A 19,992-nucleotide genomic window follows, 5' to 3' on the forward strand; every position below is an offset into this window, starting at 1 on the left:
GTACTTGTAATTAGATGAGAAGCACTTAAGGGGAAGTGCTGTTTTTGCATCTTTTAACAAAGTTAATGTGATTGTCAAGATGCTTCTGTTGGTCCTGGTAATAATCCTGTTCTGAAGACGTAAATCAGCAGCTCCTGTGAACGCTTTTGCTCTCATGGTTATTTATAAAAAAGATTCCTCTTATGCATTGCCATAATTAATGAAACTGTGAAGACCTTCTGCAATTTAAAATGTGACCCTTTTTTGTCTCAACAAGCCCAGTTTCATGCTAGAAAAAAAGAGAAATAAATCCAACCATGTTCCCACGGTCAATAAGCCACTGTGGCCCTTCCATGCAAATTTGTGACCTTGTCCTGCAAGAAGCTAATTTCCCTGAAGGGATGGCGAAACCAGGATTACATGCAGGCCTTGACAAATTCTAGTCTAAAAATTAGAAATAAGCTGTCAGGAGGGATGCAAAGGGACACAAATTACTTAAACGCTTATAAAATAAATCTACTTGTGGTGAAAGAAATTGGGAAACAGTTACATTTCTGAATCATCTCAGAATCTCTGTTAAAAAAATGAAAAAATCCAGTTCAGTCATTCCTCAAACCTGTTGTGATGGAAGTTGTAGGTCACGTATAGACCCGCCCCTTCGCCCACCAGGGAGTGGGCGTGATGTTTGTCCCTGTGGAGGCGACCGCTTGTCCTTGCGTGTGACACAAGTCACAGGCAGCTGCATCCTCCATTGCAATATGGGCCACTTATCACCTGACCCAAGGGACCACTCCCTCATCCGCCTCCTCTCTGTCTGCTGAATGAATGAATGCATACCCTCACCTGCAACAGCCACCCTTCCCCCCATCCCGCACTGTCCACTTGATGCTGCATAGACATGCACACATTAGCCCCCATCACAGCAGAGACTCGTCAGATAACCTTAAAGTCATAAAGCTGTCTCTTCCACAGCTTTACACTGTAGTTATGCATGGCTACCCTGAATAACAATGTGTCAGGTATGGAAACAAATGTAAATGATTAGGTTTCATGCTGTTATACATGGTATGGATATTCCACCATCTGCTTCACTGGCTAATTTGTCTCTGATGCTGTTACATACTGTGTGTGCTTTATAGCTGGTGTGTTGTCTCTAATAGTCTTACAAACCTCCTCATCTGATAGCCAGGCAATCTCACAAATACCAATGTCAGCCTCTTTTTACTGGCCTGCCTGGCACCAGTTTGTTCCCTAAAGGCATTAATAACACTCTCTCACACACACACACACATTTTCTCTTCACTCATCTGATCTCCCTATAATTTTTATGTCAAATAGATGGTCGGCTGCATTCACACATTTGTCAGAATGGCATATGTTGACTCAAAGGTAGAGAAAAAAAGTGACAGTGAAGGTCAAAATGCACAAGTAACACAGGCAAAGCTCTTAGTGCCAGCGGAAAAGGAGAAAAGGGAGAGGCTGACTCTGGGAGATAAAGAGAGAGTGTGGTAAGAAAATATACGAGAGGTCAAGGTCTGAGAACAGACTGGCTACAGTGTGCCATACTCACCGAGGACAGGAAGAACAGAAGATTCTTCTTTTCTGCTTCTTTCATTCAAGACTTGGACAATTTTGTTTTTATATTATGTTGTTTTTTATTTGTGATTAAAATGAAATAAATAAACTAAACTAAGATGAAGACTAAACTAAATCGTTTCTAGAGTGTTAAACTGATGATATGGTGATATTTGCCAGACCCTTGGATAGAGACAATGGTTTGCTCATGAACATGAGCCAAGAACATGGAGTTCTTAAAGCATGTTTTATCACAAAAACAGGAAAACATTTGGACAGTGCGTGGGGTATCTAAGTTCTGCCTTCATTGTCCTCATTTGTTCCACGACAAAAGAAAGCAGGGTAGGACTGAGCAGGAGGCTGAAATGGATGCGGGGAGGGGAAAGGGAAAGGGAGAAGGTCACTCCTAATCGCTCTTCCACATAATTTCATAATGTCATGATTGGCCCTCGTTGCACAAGACAACACCATTAACTATCTACTGTGTGCTCACTGAATCATTCAGCCGCCCAAAACGTATTTTCATAAGCTGTATGTATTCATCATTGCGTGTTATAACAATGTGTTTGCAAGGATGTGCCTGTAATGCATCGCATCTTATATCTTCTGCTTGATTCCTAGGGTGTGTCTGTAATTAGCCCGCTTTGTGCTGCAGGAGCAGAATCTGACTGATGCTGCTGCTAATGAAGCAAATGATACCCACAGGCAGGAGTACAGCAGTTTAGGTGATGAGTTTAATTTTATGGGAATGTGTGCATGCGTGTGTGTGTGTGCACACATGTGTAATGTTTACACATGTTTTTCCATGTAGAGCTAAATAGCTTTGATTTGTTTCCTTGTATGTATGTATTTTTCAAATGAGAAGGACCTTTTTTCTTTGTGCAACTGCTGCACTTAGATTATTGGAAACAATCGATATTACAGCACGGCCCATACACCGAACCCATTTAACCATTCCATTATACCGTCATGATTTTATCCATGCAAACATACAAACTTACCACTCTACTCTACTCTATTCTGTTTGATGTCTTTTGGTGAATTAATACCATACGTCTCCATTTCCTGTTACTAACTGCCTGACAGGCGAATTGAGAGCAAATGGCCTTATCAGTTGTTAATCTAAGTAGCAGCAGCTAACATGCTAGAAGCATGGTGGGATGGAGGCAGCACTCCATCTGTAAGACCGGCTCCATTAGCTGCTGACACACAGCCTGATCTCTACTGATACACAAACACACTCACATTCAGGTGATCTGATACACAATCATACTATCAAAAGCAGGCAAAGAACAGGTAAACCCCAGGAGAGGTCTAATGGTTTCATAAAGTAAATAATGGTAGAGATATCAACAGGCAAAATTCCACTTTTCTTATCTTATCTTATCTTATCTTATCTTATCATCACATTGGGACAGGTAAACACAGGAGGGCAGGAAGTGAAGACACCTGAAATTAGACAACTGAATTTCAAAATAAAACAGGAAATTACAAAAAAAATGACTTACGTGTAACAAAAAAAGGGACCTAGACCTTAAGACAGACATGATATAAGTGAAACAAAATAGATTTTTTATTGTTAAAGAGCTTTTACTGGTCAGTGATTCCATAACCTAAAACAATCTCTTATCTCATCAATCATCTTTGTTCTTCCTATTCAACTTGTCTCGTTGTTTTTCCACATTCTATTAATTTTTCAGACTTCTTGTTGCCAACTTTGTTGTCAGCCTCATCTTGGATCTCCCGCCGGCCTTGCCCTTCTTTTTCCTTGTCGGATTTCCTTCCTCTGTCCGTCATTCCCCTCGTTCACCTCTCCTGTCTGTCTCCAGCGCTCACCGATGTCTTAATGACTCCACTCCCTTCTCCTTGAATTATTCACCACTTCTTTTATTATTCCATTCTCATTGTGTCTTAAGGGGAAAAACATCAATAAATAAATCATGCCATAGGTGGCTTCCTTTGCAGTGTTTGGCAGCAGGCGAGATGACAGCACATGTGTTTATTGGTGTACAAAGGAGCGAGGGAATAAGAGTAGGGACTTAAAGAGGACTTTGAAGATCTAATTCTTTTGTTCAGTATTCTCAGTTGTATCAGCCTGTAAATGATTTAACCTTACAAATATTTGCCTCTACTTAAATACTTTCTGACAAATCTTGGTGTTTTCGTGTATTAGTAAAAGTGGGAGGTCACCCAGTATACTTGTGCCTACAATGTCCATACAGTCTGTGACTAAGTGTGTGTGGCTGTGCACGTGTGTGCACGCACATGTAAGTGATACCGCAAACCTGTTAGTTTCCATGTGTGAATAACTGAATTTGTATGTACAAGGGGGGGATGCTATGTGGAGACCCTGTTGTCATGGCAGCCAGGATAGAGAGTGAGTGTGTGGGCGGTTGCCCTCATGGCTCTACTGACAACCTTTATTTTCTCCAGCTTTGTGTCGCTCCGATATTAACCTCTAACCCTTGGAAAAACGTGAGGGGGGTGGGGTGAGGTGGAATCCCCTCGAACGAGGTCCAGGCATTAGTCGTGCAAACTATTGCCGCATTCGATGCCAGTGGGAGAAGCAAAGTGTCTAATGACCAAGCTTATGCTAATAGTGGTATTGATAAATGTGATGTCCGTGTACCCTGATTCCAGATAAGCTGTAGCTCTGCAGCATTTTTTTCCACTGGTAAATTTCCACTTGGATTTGTCCATGGATCGTCAGTCTTCAAACACGTGTAACTTGGCCTTTTAAACAAAGGCTACTGGCATGTGAGATATCGGTTTCCTGCTGTTCTGTAAAGGCCCTCTTTCCATTAAAGTTGTGAATATTGAATTAATGGGCCACACTGCCTATTGACCAAGCTAGAGTGCTACCACAGCAGTTTATTAAATTGAGAAAAGTCATTGAATATGGAAAGAAAGGCGAAAGAGTGGAGAGACTAAGAGACTCTACTGTGAAAGGCGATCGTTGGAGGATGCTTTTTACTATCAGCTACCAAGGGAGCTGAGCAAGGAGAGGGAAAAGAAGTTAAAGAAAATGGACATTTATTGTTCTCGGACTGCTTATATGTACAAGAGAAGAAGTTTTGAATAAAATCCATTATCTCATAAACAATGCAAGACAGTATTGTGGAGTTGTGTTAAGATAGGTAAGGTAATAGGTGTTATTTCACATGATTTGTGGTATTTTTCTGCTGTAGTGACAACGAGTCTTGTCTCACTGCAACAGGCTCATGCATTAAGTATGACCCTGCAAGGGAGAGGACGGGGGGGGGGCTATGAAGGAGGGAGTCAGACAGAGAGACACACCAAAGACACCAGGTAGAGATGGACAGCATCAGTCTGAGACCAAACCAAATGTATAGCGAGGGGTGCAAATGAATTATGAATCTGGGTGAATTTAGGGCAAATTGCGCCGACAGGAAGGGTATTTCTATGAATAATTCACTCTTTGGGGGGCCCAATCATCTACCCCCCACCAGCACCACCTTGCTCCTCAGACACCCTCCTCACTTTTACCATCCATTGACCCTTATAATTTCTCACTGCGCTTCTCCTGCACTGCTGTAAGTCCATCCGTCCATCTGTGAGCACTCTTCTTTCTTCATGTGGAAATCACTGTCTTTCCCCCGTCCCTTCATCTGTCTTGTTTGGGGCCGGTGTGTCTCCAGACAGACGGACCCTGGGGGAAGAGGAGGAGGTAAAGGGGGGCATGTATTCGTTTATTTTACTCCCCCCCTCCTCCCTCCCTTCCCACACCCTCGCCCCATACACATCTTCACAGCGGGAGATTGTTAATATTTAAAAGCGAGGGATGACAAGACGCGGGACCTGCACATGTTTGAACATGCAAACACACACACACACACACACACACAGACACAACACACTCTCACGCAGTACAATCCAATAGAGCAGCACATCTGATCAAAGTACAGAGAGGCTGTGTTGAGAGAAAACATAGCAGCAATCATTCATCAATAGAGCAGCTGCACCAGGACACGATGTAAAGCTGTTTGTGTCTTGTGTGTAGTTGTTTAGCATGATGTGTGAATATCAGAATTTGACTCTTGAGGTTTGCACACGCACACGCATACACACACTCTCAAAAAGTCCTTGGCAACGCCCAACATGTCTACTTAATGCTAATTACAACGTTTTGCACAAGATGGGAGGGTGCAATTTTTTATCTAATGGATGACATGGGGGTGCACATCACACGCGTGGTGCAGCAATTAAATTCTGCTAATGATAGAATACTAACAGCATAATACACCATGTCTGGGTGAGTTATGTTTTTGTAAGCAAAACGCCTCAAAGCAGGAATCCATGAATAATTGGAGAGCAGTGAAATGTGTTGGGTTGGTTTGACTTGTGTGATATGTGCTCTTTCTAGAGTAAAAAAAAGAAAAAGAAAAAAAAAGAAAGAAAAAGACCACACCCATACAACGCTGCACACTCTGCAATTTCCCTGTGATTGAATGACTTTTCATGATGCACGCTGACATTCCAGTGGTGATAACAGTTTTTAAAAGCACTCAGAAACACAGTGGCAGGTCATCGCAGCCCAGCTGTGAGCAGCCATCACAGACGTGACTTCTGACCCTGTCCAGTGAAGCAGGTAACAGGGCTGGGATTGGATCACTGACAGCTGCACACAGTGAGATGCCCTGAAGGAGTGAAATCAGGCATCTGCCTCAATGTCAGTGCCTCTCAACCCCTGTGACCATGGAGCGGCCACAAGGCTCCATGCCATGCACGCGGTGTGGAAGTGTTTATGTGTGTGTGGATTTGTGTTGGCGTGTCTCAGGCCACAGCAGTCCATGATATCAGCATGTCTGTGTGGTTGGGTTGGTTGGCGGCTTTAAATGGCAACCTTTCATGCCACTCTCTTTCTCTATAACTGTGTGTCTCAGCCTCTCTCTCTCTCCTTCACCGCCCTGTCTACCCATTATAGTGTTCCTCTTTACTGCTCCTACTCATCATGACGAGGAGACTCTGTGGCACAGTCAACCTCCAGACAGCAGCACACTGGATTATGCCCCTTTTATCAGTCTGATCTCTTCTGTCAGACCACCTGTGGTGTGTGTGTGTGTCTGTCTGTCTCACCTTACTCACTGTCTCTCTATGCATCACAAGCTTTTTTTCTCTGCATCAGTGTGTGTGTGTGTGTTTGTGCAGACATTTGCACATGCAGCAAAGTGCCTTAATAAATTGCAACTGGCAGCGTGACAAACTATGGCCTGCTACGTCATTAATCAGCGTTTGGCTTTGTCCCAATCAGTTCTCCTTCACCATCTCTTTGGAAGGGGAACTCATAGACAAGGTCCCACCTTCCCACCTTCGATCACATTGACACTGACACTAATACCCTGACTGCATCTGCTTTGTTCATCTGCATCTAATAGCATTGTGGTGAGTTTGGTTCACCATGGGATCACTGTAATTGCCCCCCTGTCTTCAGTAAACAACAATTATAGCGGCTTTATTCTGATACGGGAGCTGGAAAACAAAATGCAGAACGTGAGCAAATAATGCACATTGATTAGAAGAGCTTGCACATGTGTGTGCGTGCGTTCGTGTGTATGCAAGTAGATGGATCGGATGAGTGTCACAGCTGTCACCTTTGTCAGACCTTCTCCTCCTCCCCTGCCACCACATCTCTCCACTCCTCCCACCACATCCCAGTCTCCCTCTCCTTGCTCACTCCCACCTTCCCCTCTCTTCTGTTCTGCTCCTCCAACTCACTTTTCCACTTTTCATTTTACCCTCCTCTCAGTGTACTGCGTGTTGTGCCATTCTTCTGAGGAGGCAAGCGAGTGAGTGTAACGGCTCATTTAATCCTAATGCTGATAGTTTAAACTGCCTTATTGAGAGCTTTACTCTTGTTTGGTCTTTAATTGTATCCAATTTGGGTGTTTTTGCAAAGACAAATCCCACATTCAAATTTCTCTTTTGTGAGATATTGTTGAATTCATTCTCCACTGATTGGCATATGAATATCAAAAGTATATGCAAAAAGAATGTCCAAGGTAAGGTTACCTGGCATTACCCTCTTCATCCAACAAATGAATAATAGCCTGTTTCCATCCTCTTCTTGCCCTCCACTCCATCATGTTTCTGCTCACCTGTTCACACTCTCCAAGGTCACTCATCCCTCCATTTTGGCAGTGTAAATAAACAACAGTTTGCCAAGCCAAAACTCTTTCAATCAAACTGCTCAGACTGCACAGCTGCCAAATAAGCCCGCTCCCTCTCTATTGTGTCACCATTTTCTTTTGTCTACTTTGTGTACATCTATGTCTCAATCATGGCGTGCTGTAACAGCTCTTTGTGTGTGATACTGAGTAGTGTAAACAGTCAGTGGGTAGCGCCACGTGGTGCCGTGGGGGAGGACAGCCTGCATGTTGCAGTGTGGACCAGCTCCAAGAGTACAGATGGAGAATGGATAGACTCACTTACCACGGGGTGGTTTTCCTCACTAGCCACGACCGATAGCATCTTTATCACACACTTATCACAGCGCTACCACCCAAGTACAAGACGAACTGTGCAGTGGCTAAAATGCAGCCCTGACCAGTTAACCTAATCCTCAGCTACACACTTGTCTGTCTTGTTTGTATTATCTGATTTGACACTTCATCAATCTGCATTTGTCTGTCCACAGCCCATCTGGGTTTTGGGAGGCGTTATTCAGCTTCTTGTTTTGGCTCTTCCATATGGGCCACTCCTCATGTAATTAACCAAAGGAGATTTTTTTTATGGGCAGACTCAGTGATAGGCAATGCTGCTGTCTTTGTGAGGACATACATTGCTGCCTCTTGACTGGCACGTTAACTTCATGTTTCGATCTTTCTGTAGGTCTGACCACATGGTGCAGGGTCATTTTTCTCCCGTTCTGACACATGGCCCCCTCTCTGCCCCTCCCTCTCTCTGTTCCTCTTCTCCTCCTCTCGCCTCCCCCTTCTCTTTTATCTTTCAGACAGGAGACCAGCAGGAGGGCGTGGACCTTGGAAGGAGACAGGGGGAAAAAAAGGAGAGGATACCAAAGAGGGACCAAAGACGCACAAGGCAAAGCTGAGGCGTCCTGGAACAGAGACACAGCCTAACACTTGTGTAGCACCAGTGTGTGAGGTTGCCCTCTGTGTGCATTTTACTGTGTGCACGTGAGCAGGTGGGACTTTGATGGGACAGTGAGCAATGCCTCACATGCAGCGACAGCAGGTTGGCAGTAGGGGGCAGTGCTCCCCTCACCTTCTCCTCCCTCTCCTCCTCCCCCTCCTCCTTCTATCCCTTGCTGCCCAGCCCAGTCGAGCAGCCATACACATACCCTCCACCTGTGAGTACCCAACCATATTTTACCATTCATAACAGTGGTAGCTCAGAGCTATTTGCATCGTGTGTTCATCAAAACATCACAAAAAGGATTTGTCCTCATGATTAATCACTGCATGTTAGCAAAATGAACAGCAGAACAGAAACCTCAAAATTCTGGGTTAGATTACGCCTTTATCATCAAAATACCACTCATTTTGAGGTATCTCTGCTTAGTACTCATCTGGCCTGTGGTGTGTCTAATTACTTTGTAATGGATCCCCTCATACTGCAATGATTAGTCCCACTATTGATCTGGTCTCCTTGGTGCAAACCAGAATCTGATTGTGGAGTAATTTAATCAACAATTAAGTTATACAACAAAAATCCAGCTAGATTTTCCCCCCCTCTTCTCTCCCATGATGTTCTTGTGGCCCTGCAGGGAAATTGATCTTCATCTGCTCTGCTACTGACCTGCACATAAAGGCAATGAAGAGAGAGAGAGGGAGCGATAGATAGAGAAAGAACTGTTTCCATCACTGCTTTTGTTGTTCTGCAATGACTCAAAGTCCTTCTCCGCCCCCACACAGATTCAAAAGTGAATACAAACATTAAATCTCACATGTAGAACGCTTCCACATTAGCTTATACACAGTAACACACATAAATACGATCTACACGGTAAATGTTGATTAAATGCAATAAATCTCCCAATCTGAGGGGGACGAGGTGAAGGCATGATGATGAGGAGGAAGTGGAAGGAGGGGCAGGTCAAAAATGTAAAAGGTCAAGGTGTCCCCTGCCTTTCAATTAGCAAGTGTCAGTTATGTGAGTGTGGTGTCGATCAGGATCAATAAATGAGATGTGTTATAGAATCTATGTCAAGGAGGGAGAGGTTAATAGATGCTCAATCACAGGAGACATTATGCCGTTTTAAGACAATATATCATAACTGTTGTTTGTCTCTTATCTGTTTTCTGCCAAACTATATTTTACTATCTCTTTCTCCGTCTTGTTTACTGTAACTAAAATGTTTTCCCTCACTGCCTTCTTTCTGCCGACCACTGGACTAACAGACCACATAAGTGATCGTAAGTGCTTTTAACTTTATGGATGTCTATCTTTCTTAATGCGGGAGCTGGCAAAGGTTGTTGTGAACACTTTCATTATGGCAGTGAGATGATTTTCCATCCAGCACACAGCAAAACTTGTTTTGTACTTTGTTGAATCTGGCATCGACATGGATTTTATGTTTCTATCTGCACTTCTTTTTCAGCGGCTGTCTTGTGTCATTCAGTGTGATTGTGTGTGAGGGCGTGTGTATTACTGGCATTGTGTACCAGTATTAGTGTCTTTTTCTGTGTGTGGGTGTGTGTGTTTAGCCTCTGTGGCTCTCAGTAGGAGAGCTCCCTGCAGAAGCAGAGAAGAGGAAGTGCTAGGAGCTGCTGTTCGTAAAGAGGCAGCCAGGGCTGTCAGATCAAAGCCACAGGAAAATAAAGAGGAGCTAAAGCACTAAGCACCAACTCCTCTCCTCCACTGCCAATAATGCAGCAGTGCCCAAAGCCCAAACTTCAATTCAATCAGCTGAGGAAAGGGCCTCATTTCCCTTATATCAGTGGGAATTCTTTCATTAAATTCATCCCCTTCCTCTATCAGTCTCTTTCTGAATCGTGTTTGTTTTCCTCCCTCCCTCTCGGTCTCCTCCTGCTTCTATTTTCTGTCTGCACTCTCTCTCATACTTCCATCCTTCTTCCCTGTCTGCTCAGCTCACCATCCCCATCGCGCTCCACAGCCCCCTTCCTTTACCCATTTACCTACATAATGTAAATCCATCTTTATCTAAGGCTCAGTCTCATTCCCTTAAAATCAAATTAAAGCCAACCAACAAGTATCCAGCTGTGACCTCTGTTTCTCTGCAACTGCCCTCGGTTAAGCTACTTTGTGGAGAAAAATATTGAACTTTCTGTCTGTCGAAAAACAGAATATAAAAACATGACATGGATCATAAAGCGTGTGGTAGAATCAAACATGCTGATGTAATGCAGTATTCACACCACGCCCCAGCATGTCGGATTTTTATGACTGTTATTGGGGCTTTACTTCATGGCTATTAAAGACAGTGGTGACAAACAAAGGGAAAGCTTTTCTGATGGTCTTTACTTTTTCCTTTAAAATCTGTGCTTCATTTCCCCACAGACACTTTCCCTCCTTTTCCCCTCTTGTCTTAATCTCACAGAAAGCCATGTGCCATGTATTTCTTTTACATGAGCTCTCTCTCTCTCTCTCTCTCTCTCTCTCCCTCTCTCCTACATTATGCTGTATCAATTTCCTCTCTCATCTCACCCCATTTTATATGCCTGCTCTCTTCCTTGCACTCTTTTTTCAGCCTCGTTTCATTTTTGTCTCAAGGGACTTGAATATATTCATTGGCAAGTGTTAATCTATGAGAATGAGTGGTAGTGTCTCCAAGTATTCTGTTGGTTAAGCTATTACCAGCACTCATATAGGCATATGTGTGAAACAATGGGGTGACGCAGTTTATGTGTGAGCTTATATGCAGCATGAAATCAGGTCACATGCGTAGCATGGTGTGGTGAGTGAGTGTGTACATCCCCCCACTACCTTTGTATACCATATGTATTTGTATTTATGACACGTCTTGTTACTATGCTGAGTTAAAGTGATGCTGTGTAAACACTGTTTTTGGTGCTTGCAGTCAAGAGGCCTCCGGTGATCACCACACAACCAGAGTCTGTCACCGTCTTCAGCGTTGAAGACCTCGTCATGAACTGTGAAGCTACAGGAAACCCTCCACCCATGTTAGTCAGCACAAACACATCCACACAAAACACCACTTCTCTTATCCTGACGACGCTGTGTTCGTCACAGACGAGCCGAGCTGTTAGTTATCTTTTTTTCTCAGCTATTCAGAGCAGTGACCTTCCCTTGTCTTGTTTGGGTTGACATCTACATATTAGCATTACATGACAGCACAGCTTCTCCCAGTCGCAGTTTTAATTTCAACAAGGGATAAATGTCATTAAGCCCTGAAGCAATCTCTTTAAAGTGTTTTTGCTGTTGTGAAGTGGGAAAGTGTTTCATGTGCCAAGGAGTTGATCACAATTACACATCACAAGCTTATGGGTCCCACTGGGACATCTTGTGTAAATTTTGCAGCTGTACATTTGTATCCTCAAATCCAGTGACATATAAGGACAAGGAAACCCTTTTGAAAGACGTAGAAATTATATGTTTTCTTAAAATTTGTTATTTGTCTTGTCAAGTTTCCACTGGACAAAGGATGGAGAGAAGTTTCACCCAGGCAGCGACCCAGAGTTAAAGGTTACCGAGTCCACTGGCTTATTCGCATTCTACACGCTCAGTAACACCGTGGACACTCTGAAGCAGTACCAAGGCAAATATGTCTGCTACGCATCCAACGAACTGGGGACTGCCGTCTCTAATGAGGCCGTACTCACCACTGATGGTAACAGCATGCTGATTAATCCTAAGGAAACCTTTGATTTAGTTACTGAGCTAGAAACATTACATTTTGACATTTAATTATGTAATTTCAGTCATGTTTAGTGAGCATTTGTTGATTGTTAATCGTTTGGAAATCACCCTGTCAAAGAATATCAAACATCCTCTGATGTTTTCAAACAAATAGAATCACAGTTGAGGAGTTGTGTCTGCTTTATGTCAGCGTTAATGCTGCTGTAGATGCCTCCAGTATCCAGATTAAAGGTTGATTTTGATCAGACATAATTTACGTAGCGATTTACAAAGCTGTGTGTGAACAGAGCCTGCAAAAAACCCTTTCCTTTGCTCTGCTCCATAGAGAGCTCATTTGTCAGCAGATTGAGACTGCCACCCAGAACATAATTACATGCAATAACATGATAATCAGCACATCCTCAGGAACACACGGGCACGCACACACAGTCCCCAGGGCAAATGTAAAGAGCACCTCTGCGTATCCATCCACCTGTGTGACTGCATCTCTCCAGGACAACCTCCTTCCTTCACAGTTTCCCTGACAACGGTTTCCCCAGAAACACTCTTTGGTTGATGTCATGTGAGGCACTCCACAGTAGCTCCTGTGGGGTTATCAACAATGGGCAGAGGTGGAGGGGGGCGGGGTGAGGCAAGTCACATGACTCACAAACCACGTCACTGCCTCTGCGGGACAAAAGACTGCACCTTCTCTGATGACACTTTTTTTTTTCTCAAATAGAAATTAATAAATAAAAATCCACTGTGTTCTAAGTAACTGTGTGATCGCAGATTGCCTGAGGATGTGCACAGGTGTTTTTGTATGTGTGTGTGTGTGTATCTCTGCAGACTAATGGGTGTGTCCTTCTCTTTCATGCTTCTCTCCCATTAGTTCTTCCGACCTTGCAGAGAGAAAAAAAGGTTGATGTGAAGTCTGAACAGGGAAACAGTGTAGTTCTGAAGTGTAATCCCCCGCAGAGCTCTATGGAGCCCATCATTCACTGGATGGACTGGAGTGAGTACATTACTTTTCCATCTCGGCCTCCATTACGTCCTTCCTGGCTCCTCAATAAATTTGCCACTGCAGACTCTCTGTCTGTATCAGATAAATCTACACTACACTGGCAGTTGATTATATATTTTTGAAACGTTATTGTGCACATTTTCTCTGTGAAAAAATATCTTCATCACCTTCTGAAGGATTAGCTGGATTAATTCTTACCCCATTCACAAACGTCTCTTTGCTATTTTAATGGGCTTATTCTCCTCATCCTATTATACAGTATCTCCATGTGACCCACCACTCACTATTTTTTTCCCCACTGTACTGCACTGAACCTGTGTCTTCTCTGTGTCTACCTGTTATCATTTCTGTCTTCAGGGCTACACCATATTCAGCTTAGCCCACGAGTGGTGGTCGGGAAGGATGGCAACCTGTACTTTGCCCATTTGACAGCTGAGGACAGCAGGGACGACTATATCTGTAATGTCCAGTATCTGGCAACGCGCACCATTCTGGCAAAGGAACCCATCTCTCTGTCTGCCCTCTCTTGTAAGTTCTCCTCTCGATCAACTAGACTCCAACTGACTGACTTCACTGTGTTTCGAAAATGCATCTTTAGATTAGAAATACACTTATTTAATGTTTAATCACAAAGAGGGCAATGGAGGAGAAAAACTGTTAGTTTATGTGTGGTGCTCATTGAAAAATAATTATTATTATTTTGTATATAATGTCAAAAGTTTTATTTAAATCTCACCCCGCAAAAGCTTTTTCCACAAAGTCAATATTCTTGTTAGATTTCTGCTGCTACCTCAGTATAATGAAGGTGAATGGAGTTTCATCTGCAGTGCTCGCAGAAATGACAAATTACATTTTAAAATTCCAGCAGCAACATCTCTTTTCAGAAACATGGTAAAGGAAGACGGCGTCAACAGTTTTTAAAGGACATTTTTCTGTGTAATGTCATTTTAATAAAAAGCTAAAGCAGCTCTGTGAGCCTGTGCACATATTATACCACAGAGAGTTGAATTAATGCCACCTCTGTATAGTGGCACGTTGTGCTGACCAAAGCAGTGGTAACAGTATCAAGTAGGTAATCTTGGCCTCAACAGGGGGCCCATCACCGCTTCAGCTCAGTGGTAATGAGATGCTGCTCACACTGAGATGTGGCTACCAGCATCTGTGGCCCCACTGGAGGTCAGAAAGAGGAGCATGTGTAACACAAGACCTCTGTGTATAAGACACAATCTATCTAATGATGTGTTTTTACAAAGGTGAAGTATGTAGAAGTGACTGTAATGTGTTGTCTGCTGGACTCTACACCCTGCATCCCTGTAGAGTTTTAAGAGGTGATGAACAAGGTGATGCACAACTATGGTTACTACATTCATAAGTCAAGCGTGGTTGTCAGAAAGACAGAGATGCACTTATAATTAGAATTACACTGTGTTTGAGCACATTCACATACACTAACTGTCCCAATGTCTGTTTTACTTTTAAGAACATTTGACCTAATTTTCATTCATCAGCAACAGGTGAGATGAACAATAACTGACCGTAAGAGCATTATGTACGTTAAACTCCACAGAGAGAGAGAGAGAACTTTCTCTTCACTTTCCACTGTCTATATATAACTAACTCCTCTGGTGGAGACGTTTTTGAGGGGGGTAGTGAGGCTTTTTAGGTTTGGTAACATTCTAATGCGCCGAAGCAATCTGCCCTGATTGTATGAATCTCACTCTCCCTCTTTGTGCTTTCCACCTCTCTCTTTCTCCAGCCAACTCAGTAGTGCGGAACAAGAGGCCCCAGATGATGAGACCTACGGGAACCCGAAGCACTTACCACGCCCTCAGGGGCCAGACCATAGAGCTTGAGTGCATCGTCCAAGGCCTGTGAGTGTGTGTGTGTGTGTACATATGTTTGTCCTGCTCCCATCAATCAAAAACTTGACTCACTTCTTCAAATCAATCTCACCTGCTTCTTATCTATGCAATCTCCTTTCTTCCCTCCATACACTCTCTCTCTCTCTATCTCTTACTGTTATCTATCGCTCTTTCCACCTCTGCTTTGCGCTGCCTTCTCATTTTTATGTATATCTCCTCATACCTTCTTCATTTTAAATCAACTCTGGCCTTTCCTACTGTCCCACCTGACTGTTTTCCACCATGCAGATAATTAGAGTATAAATACAAGCTAAATCCTCATAAACCACCATGCATTTAACACACAAACAGAAGTTTTTTACTTATCTTTTCTTCTTCTTCTTCTTTCAGTCCAACTCCTGATGTGCTGTGGCTGAGGAAAGACGGTGAATTGTCTGAATCTCGAACTGCAAAAGACATGTTTGACCGCCGCCTGCGCTTCACTAACATCTCAGAGAGCGACGCGGGAGAGTACCAGTGTAGAGCCAACAACTCACAGGGAAAGATCACACACACCTACACTGTGATTGTGGAAGGTACATCATACACACACACACTGTGTGTTATTATTTATTTTTATTTTTTTGTTATATAGAAGTTGGCACTTCTTTAATGCTTTTATGCACAGAACCATTTTTAACTTGTCCCTACAGATAAATACAAAAATGTATGGACACTCATACACAGTCATTCAGGTATATATTGAATGTTTTAGTTTTTGTATATAAAGATGAGCACTTTAATTCTAAATTCAGAAAACTTAATAATTAAGGTTAGTCATGTTCTAGGTTTATACCCTGTTCAAAAATAGCAATTGAATGCAATTGAAATAAAATAGAATGTTTATCAAGCACCAGCAGCTATGAAGTAAGTGAAGTCTCCATTGAAGTTTGAAGTTGCTCTAAGAACAATGGAAACCTCAACAAGGGTTGACAAATCCTGGGCCTTGTGCTAGGCTGAATCAGGATGCAAAGACCTGAATGAAGCAAGTCAACTGCAATTTATTTTGTAATAGTTTTTCTGCAAATGTATGTGGGGTGGAAGTAACAAAAATGATAAAAATGCAGTGGTAAAAATGGATGTGAAGTGAAAAATGAAGTGATAAATGACCACATTTTTATATTATGTTGTAAATACATTTATTGTTTACAACACAAAATTACCACTTATCATATAAGGAATGTGTAAACAAGAACAAACATGGAAAGCTCGTAAATCTCATAATTAACTCGATCAGCAAGTTAGTGGGCATGGTTTTGACTGGTTTTGGGCAGAAGTAACAAACACTACCTGCTGCAAACAATAAATGTCAGATGGATCACCGCTGTATTTTTCACTTCACCACCATTTTTATCATTACCTTGTTGTTGCTTCCACCCTTGTGGACACATTCCTTCAATGATAAGTGGTAATTTTGTGATAAGGGATGAATGTAAGACGAGGTGAATGATAAAATGTGGTCATTTATCACTTCACATCCATTTTTACCGCTGCATTTTTATCAGTTAATTTTTCTTACTTCCACCCCGATACAAATGTCAAACTTTTTTTTCCATTACATATCAATAAGGGAATGTATCCTCATTTAAAAATACTAAACCAAAACAAGTCTCCACAGCAGACTGAGCATTAAAAACCTGCTGTGCTATGACCTAATTTAGGAAAAAAAGACCTAGAGCTTGCACTGATAGTGAGTTGAGTACTGGGTTTCATTTGATTAGTTTGATGGCTAATGTTGAATTAAGCCAAAATGATGCTTTATTTACTGTATTTTAACATGACATTTGTAGTAGATTGCTATCAGCTCTGTAGCGCCTCCACTCCTCCACTGGTCTGTCAGAAATATGTCAAGTTCTCCGGGCCTTCGATTTGAACAGCATGGAAACACCTGTTTAATTGTGAGTGCAGAGTTTAATTTTTGTACTATTTTTAATTAAAATATTCTGTTCCTTCTAGCTGCTCCCTACTGGACTAAGGAGCCGGTCAGTCAGTTATATGCCCCGGGTGAGACTGTGAGACTGGACTGCCAGGCTGACGGTATCCCCTCCCCTGTCATTACCTGGACTATCAATGGGAACCCTATCACAGGTGAGTGCAGACACCCAACATACTGTAGCTCAACACACTGTCTACCATACCATACTTGTACTGACTGTGTGTACTTTTTTACTAGCAAACAAGGACTCTCGACACACTCTGACAGCAAGCGGATCTCTAATCCTACATGATGTCCACTTCAAAGACACAGCCATATACCAGTGTCAGGCCTCTAACAAACATGGAACCATTCTCACCAACACCAATGTTTATGTCATCGGTGAGTGGTCCTAATGAGGCAGAACCTCATTTCTGAACCTATGGTAAAAGTCATGTGGCTCATTTTTCTTTGTGCACTGTTTCAGAGCTGCCGCCACAGATCCTTACTGAAGACAGGAATGCATATACATATACAGAGGGCAAGACAGCTTTGCTGGAGTGTGAAACCTTTGGTTCCCCTAAACCTAATGTCGTATGGTGAGGCACATGACAATTTGAAATGTATTGCAATTTTCATGTTAACACTTCACAGAGATATTATTTAACTTATTTTACTCTCAGGGAGAGTGGCAGCATCCCCATCCTTGCAGATCCAAGAGTTAACCTACTCACAAATGGAGGGCTCGAGATCTCTAATCTCACCCATGATGATGAGGGCTTCTACACCTGCTCTGTAGTGAACACCAACTTGTCAATCACTGCAGAGCTGGAGGTGCTCAGTGAGTGACACGCGCGCGCACACACACACACACACACATTCATTTCCCTCATGTATCTTAATGTCAAATGTCCTCCTTTCTGTTACAGACAGGACAGTGATCCTGTCACTACCACAATCTCTGAAGGTGCAGCAAGGACACACAGCAATCTTCACGTGTCTGCCCCAAGTCGACCCCAGACTTGACACTCCACTTATTCAGTGGAGAAAGAACAATCAGAAGCTGTTTCAGTCCCACATTGACGCAAAGTAAGACTATACTGTCTTCATGCGGGAGAAGTGACATTATTGGGACTGTAATACAAATGCTGACAATTCACCAGTCAATGGTGTGATTGTTTAATGTATTTAATTGTATTTACATTTGTTGTTAAATGCATAACCAGAAGGAATATGCATTTATTTTTGTCATTGTCAGTATTTCAATGAAGGATATATTTTAATGATATTTCCACAGATACACTTTTGAAGGACCAGACCTGATAATTGCTAATGTGGAACCAGGTGATGAGGGTGTGTACACCTGTCAGGTCATCACTAAGAAGGACATGGCTGAAGCAAGTGGCACCCTCACTTTATGTGGTAAGATCAAGGATTACATTGTTTTTTGTAAGTTAAAGTTCCTGTGTGTAACTTCTGTCTCCAAAACAGAGACTTGATCCCCCCAGATTTTCCCCACTCCTCATGTGAGCCTGCAGGACTTGACTATGGCTGTCCTGACCGTTCTCTTTCAGCATTCTCTTTAGAAATGAGTTTCACCTCAGTCATGTCAATCAGTCTGAAAACAAAACACTGCTACACTGAAGTTACACACAGCTTTAACAAACAAGTTTTCATCATGAGATGATCATGAGAGACATATTAAGGATGTAGAAAAGCAATATGTGGTGTGACATCATTGTTGTCTCCCCCAGATCGTCCAGATCCTCCTATCCTGCTTGAAATCACTGAGTCTAAACTTCGTACCGCCACACTCATCTGGACTCCTGGAGATGACCACAACAGTCCTGTGCTAGGTTTAGTACAGTCTTATAATTTCTTTTATATCTATAATAAATTATAGTGATTTAATTTTTGTTGTAAGAAAATGTATCTCCTGCTGTGATCCAAACTTAAACTCATGCCACCGAGTGACTAACACTGTCATAAACACACACCAGAGCATGCATTCAAATACTTTTTCTTTCTAGCAACAAAACAATGTATTTTCCTCTTGCTTAATATATATATATATATATACATATATGTACAAAAGCTTTGTTGTTTTCTTTGTCTCTGCAGAGTTTGTGATTGAGTTTGAGGACCAAGGTTCGAAGGAGAAGGGCTGGGAAGCGCTGATGAGAGTAAGAGGTAACCAAGAGCATGCGAGCCTCAGTTTGTGGCCCTACATGTCCTACCGTTTCCGCGTCACTGCCATCAATGATTTTGGCAAGAGTGACCCCAGCAAGCCCTCTGAAATACACAACACACTTGCGGAAGGTATGAGGCCAGTGTTTTGTTACCTTTTTAAGTTTTTTGGTGTCACAGTAAACCCCCCCAAATCTTATACTATTGTATCTTATCACAGCTCCAGACAATAACCCTGAAGATGTCAGAAGTGAGTCCATAGACCCAGACTCTCTGGTCATCACCTGGGAGGTACAGTTATTATTACTTGACTACAAAATCTGAGGCAACACCAACAAACAAAAAAAAGCATTTATGATCTTTTCAATGCTGTTCATGTCATTCCAGGAAATGAGCAAACGCGACTTCAACGGACCTGACTTTAAGTACAGGGTGTTGTGGAGGCGAGTGGTGGGCAGTGGGCCCAAGTGGAACATCAACTATACAACAACAACACCATTCATTGTCAATGACATTGGCAACTTCTCTGCCTTTGAGCTCAAAGTTCAGGCTGTCAATGATAAAGGAGCGGGACCTGAGCCGGACCCATTTATCGGCTACTCAGGGGAAGATGG

The 19,992-nt window shown here is 42.6% G+C and overlaps 1 protein-coding gene across 4 annotated transcripts in view; it reads left to right on the forward strand.

Annotated features, from left to right (window-relative positions):
- The window catches only part of l1cama (L1 cell adhesion molecule, paralog a), a 40,374-nt gene that overhangs the window by 13,032 nt on the left and 7,350 nt on the right, over positions 1-19,992 (forward strand). For 2 of the 4 annotated variants that reach the window (XM_044038322.1, XM_044038325.1), the window contains exons 2-19: positions 8,525-8,881; positions 9,933-9,947; positions 11,573-11,675; positions 12,141-12,343; positions 13,244-13,366; positions 13,733-13,903; positions 15,132-15,246; positions 15,628-15,812; positions 17,233-17,364; positions 17,450-17,593; positions 17,679-17,790; positions 17,875-18,032; positions 18,121-18,280; positions 18,489-18,613; positions 18,946-19,047; positions 19,313-19,510; positions 19,599-19,669; positions 19,766-19,991. In XM_044038322.1, coding sequence (XP_043894257.1) covers positions 8,743-8,881; positions 9,933-9,947; positions 11,573-11,675; positions 12,141-12,343; positions 13,244-13,366; positions 13,733-13,903; positions 15,132-15,246; positions 15,628-15,812; positions 17,233-17,364; positions 17,450-17,593; positions 17,679-17,790; positions 17,875-18,032; positions 18,121-18,280; positions 18,489-18,613; positions 18,946-19,047; positions 19,313-19,510; positions 19,599-19,669; positions 19,766-19,991 — 2,482 coding nt within the window. In that variant the 5' untranslated portion in view covers positions 8,525-8,742. Of the gene's footprint in view, positions 1-2,175; positions 2,280-8,524; positions 8,882-9,932; positions 9,948-11,572; positions 11,676-12,140; positions 12,344-13,243; positions 13,367-13,732; positions 13,904-15,131; positions 15,247-15,627; positions 15,813-17,232; positions 17,365-17,449; positions 17,594-17,678; positions 17,791-17,874; positions 18,033-18,120; positions 18,281-18,488; positions 18,614-18,945; positions 19,048-19,312; positions 19,511-19,598; positions 19,670-19,765; position 19,992 lie in introns of all 4 variants that reach the window. The other 2 variants (XM_044038323.1, XM_044038326.1) reach the window with 2 other exon arrangements.

Source organism: Solea senegalensis, linkage group LG11 (assembly GCF_019176455.1).
Source record: "Solea senegalensis isolate Sse05_10M linkage group LG11, IFAPA_SoseM_1, whole genome shotgun sequence".
NCBI lineage: Eukaryota > Metazoa > Chordata > Actinopteri > Pleuronectiformes > Soleidae > Solea > Solea senegalensis.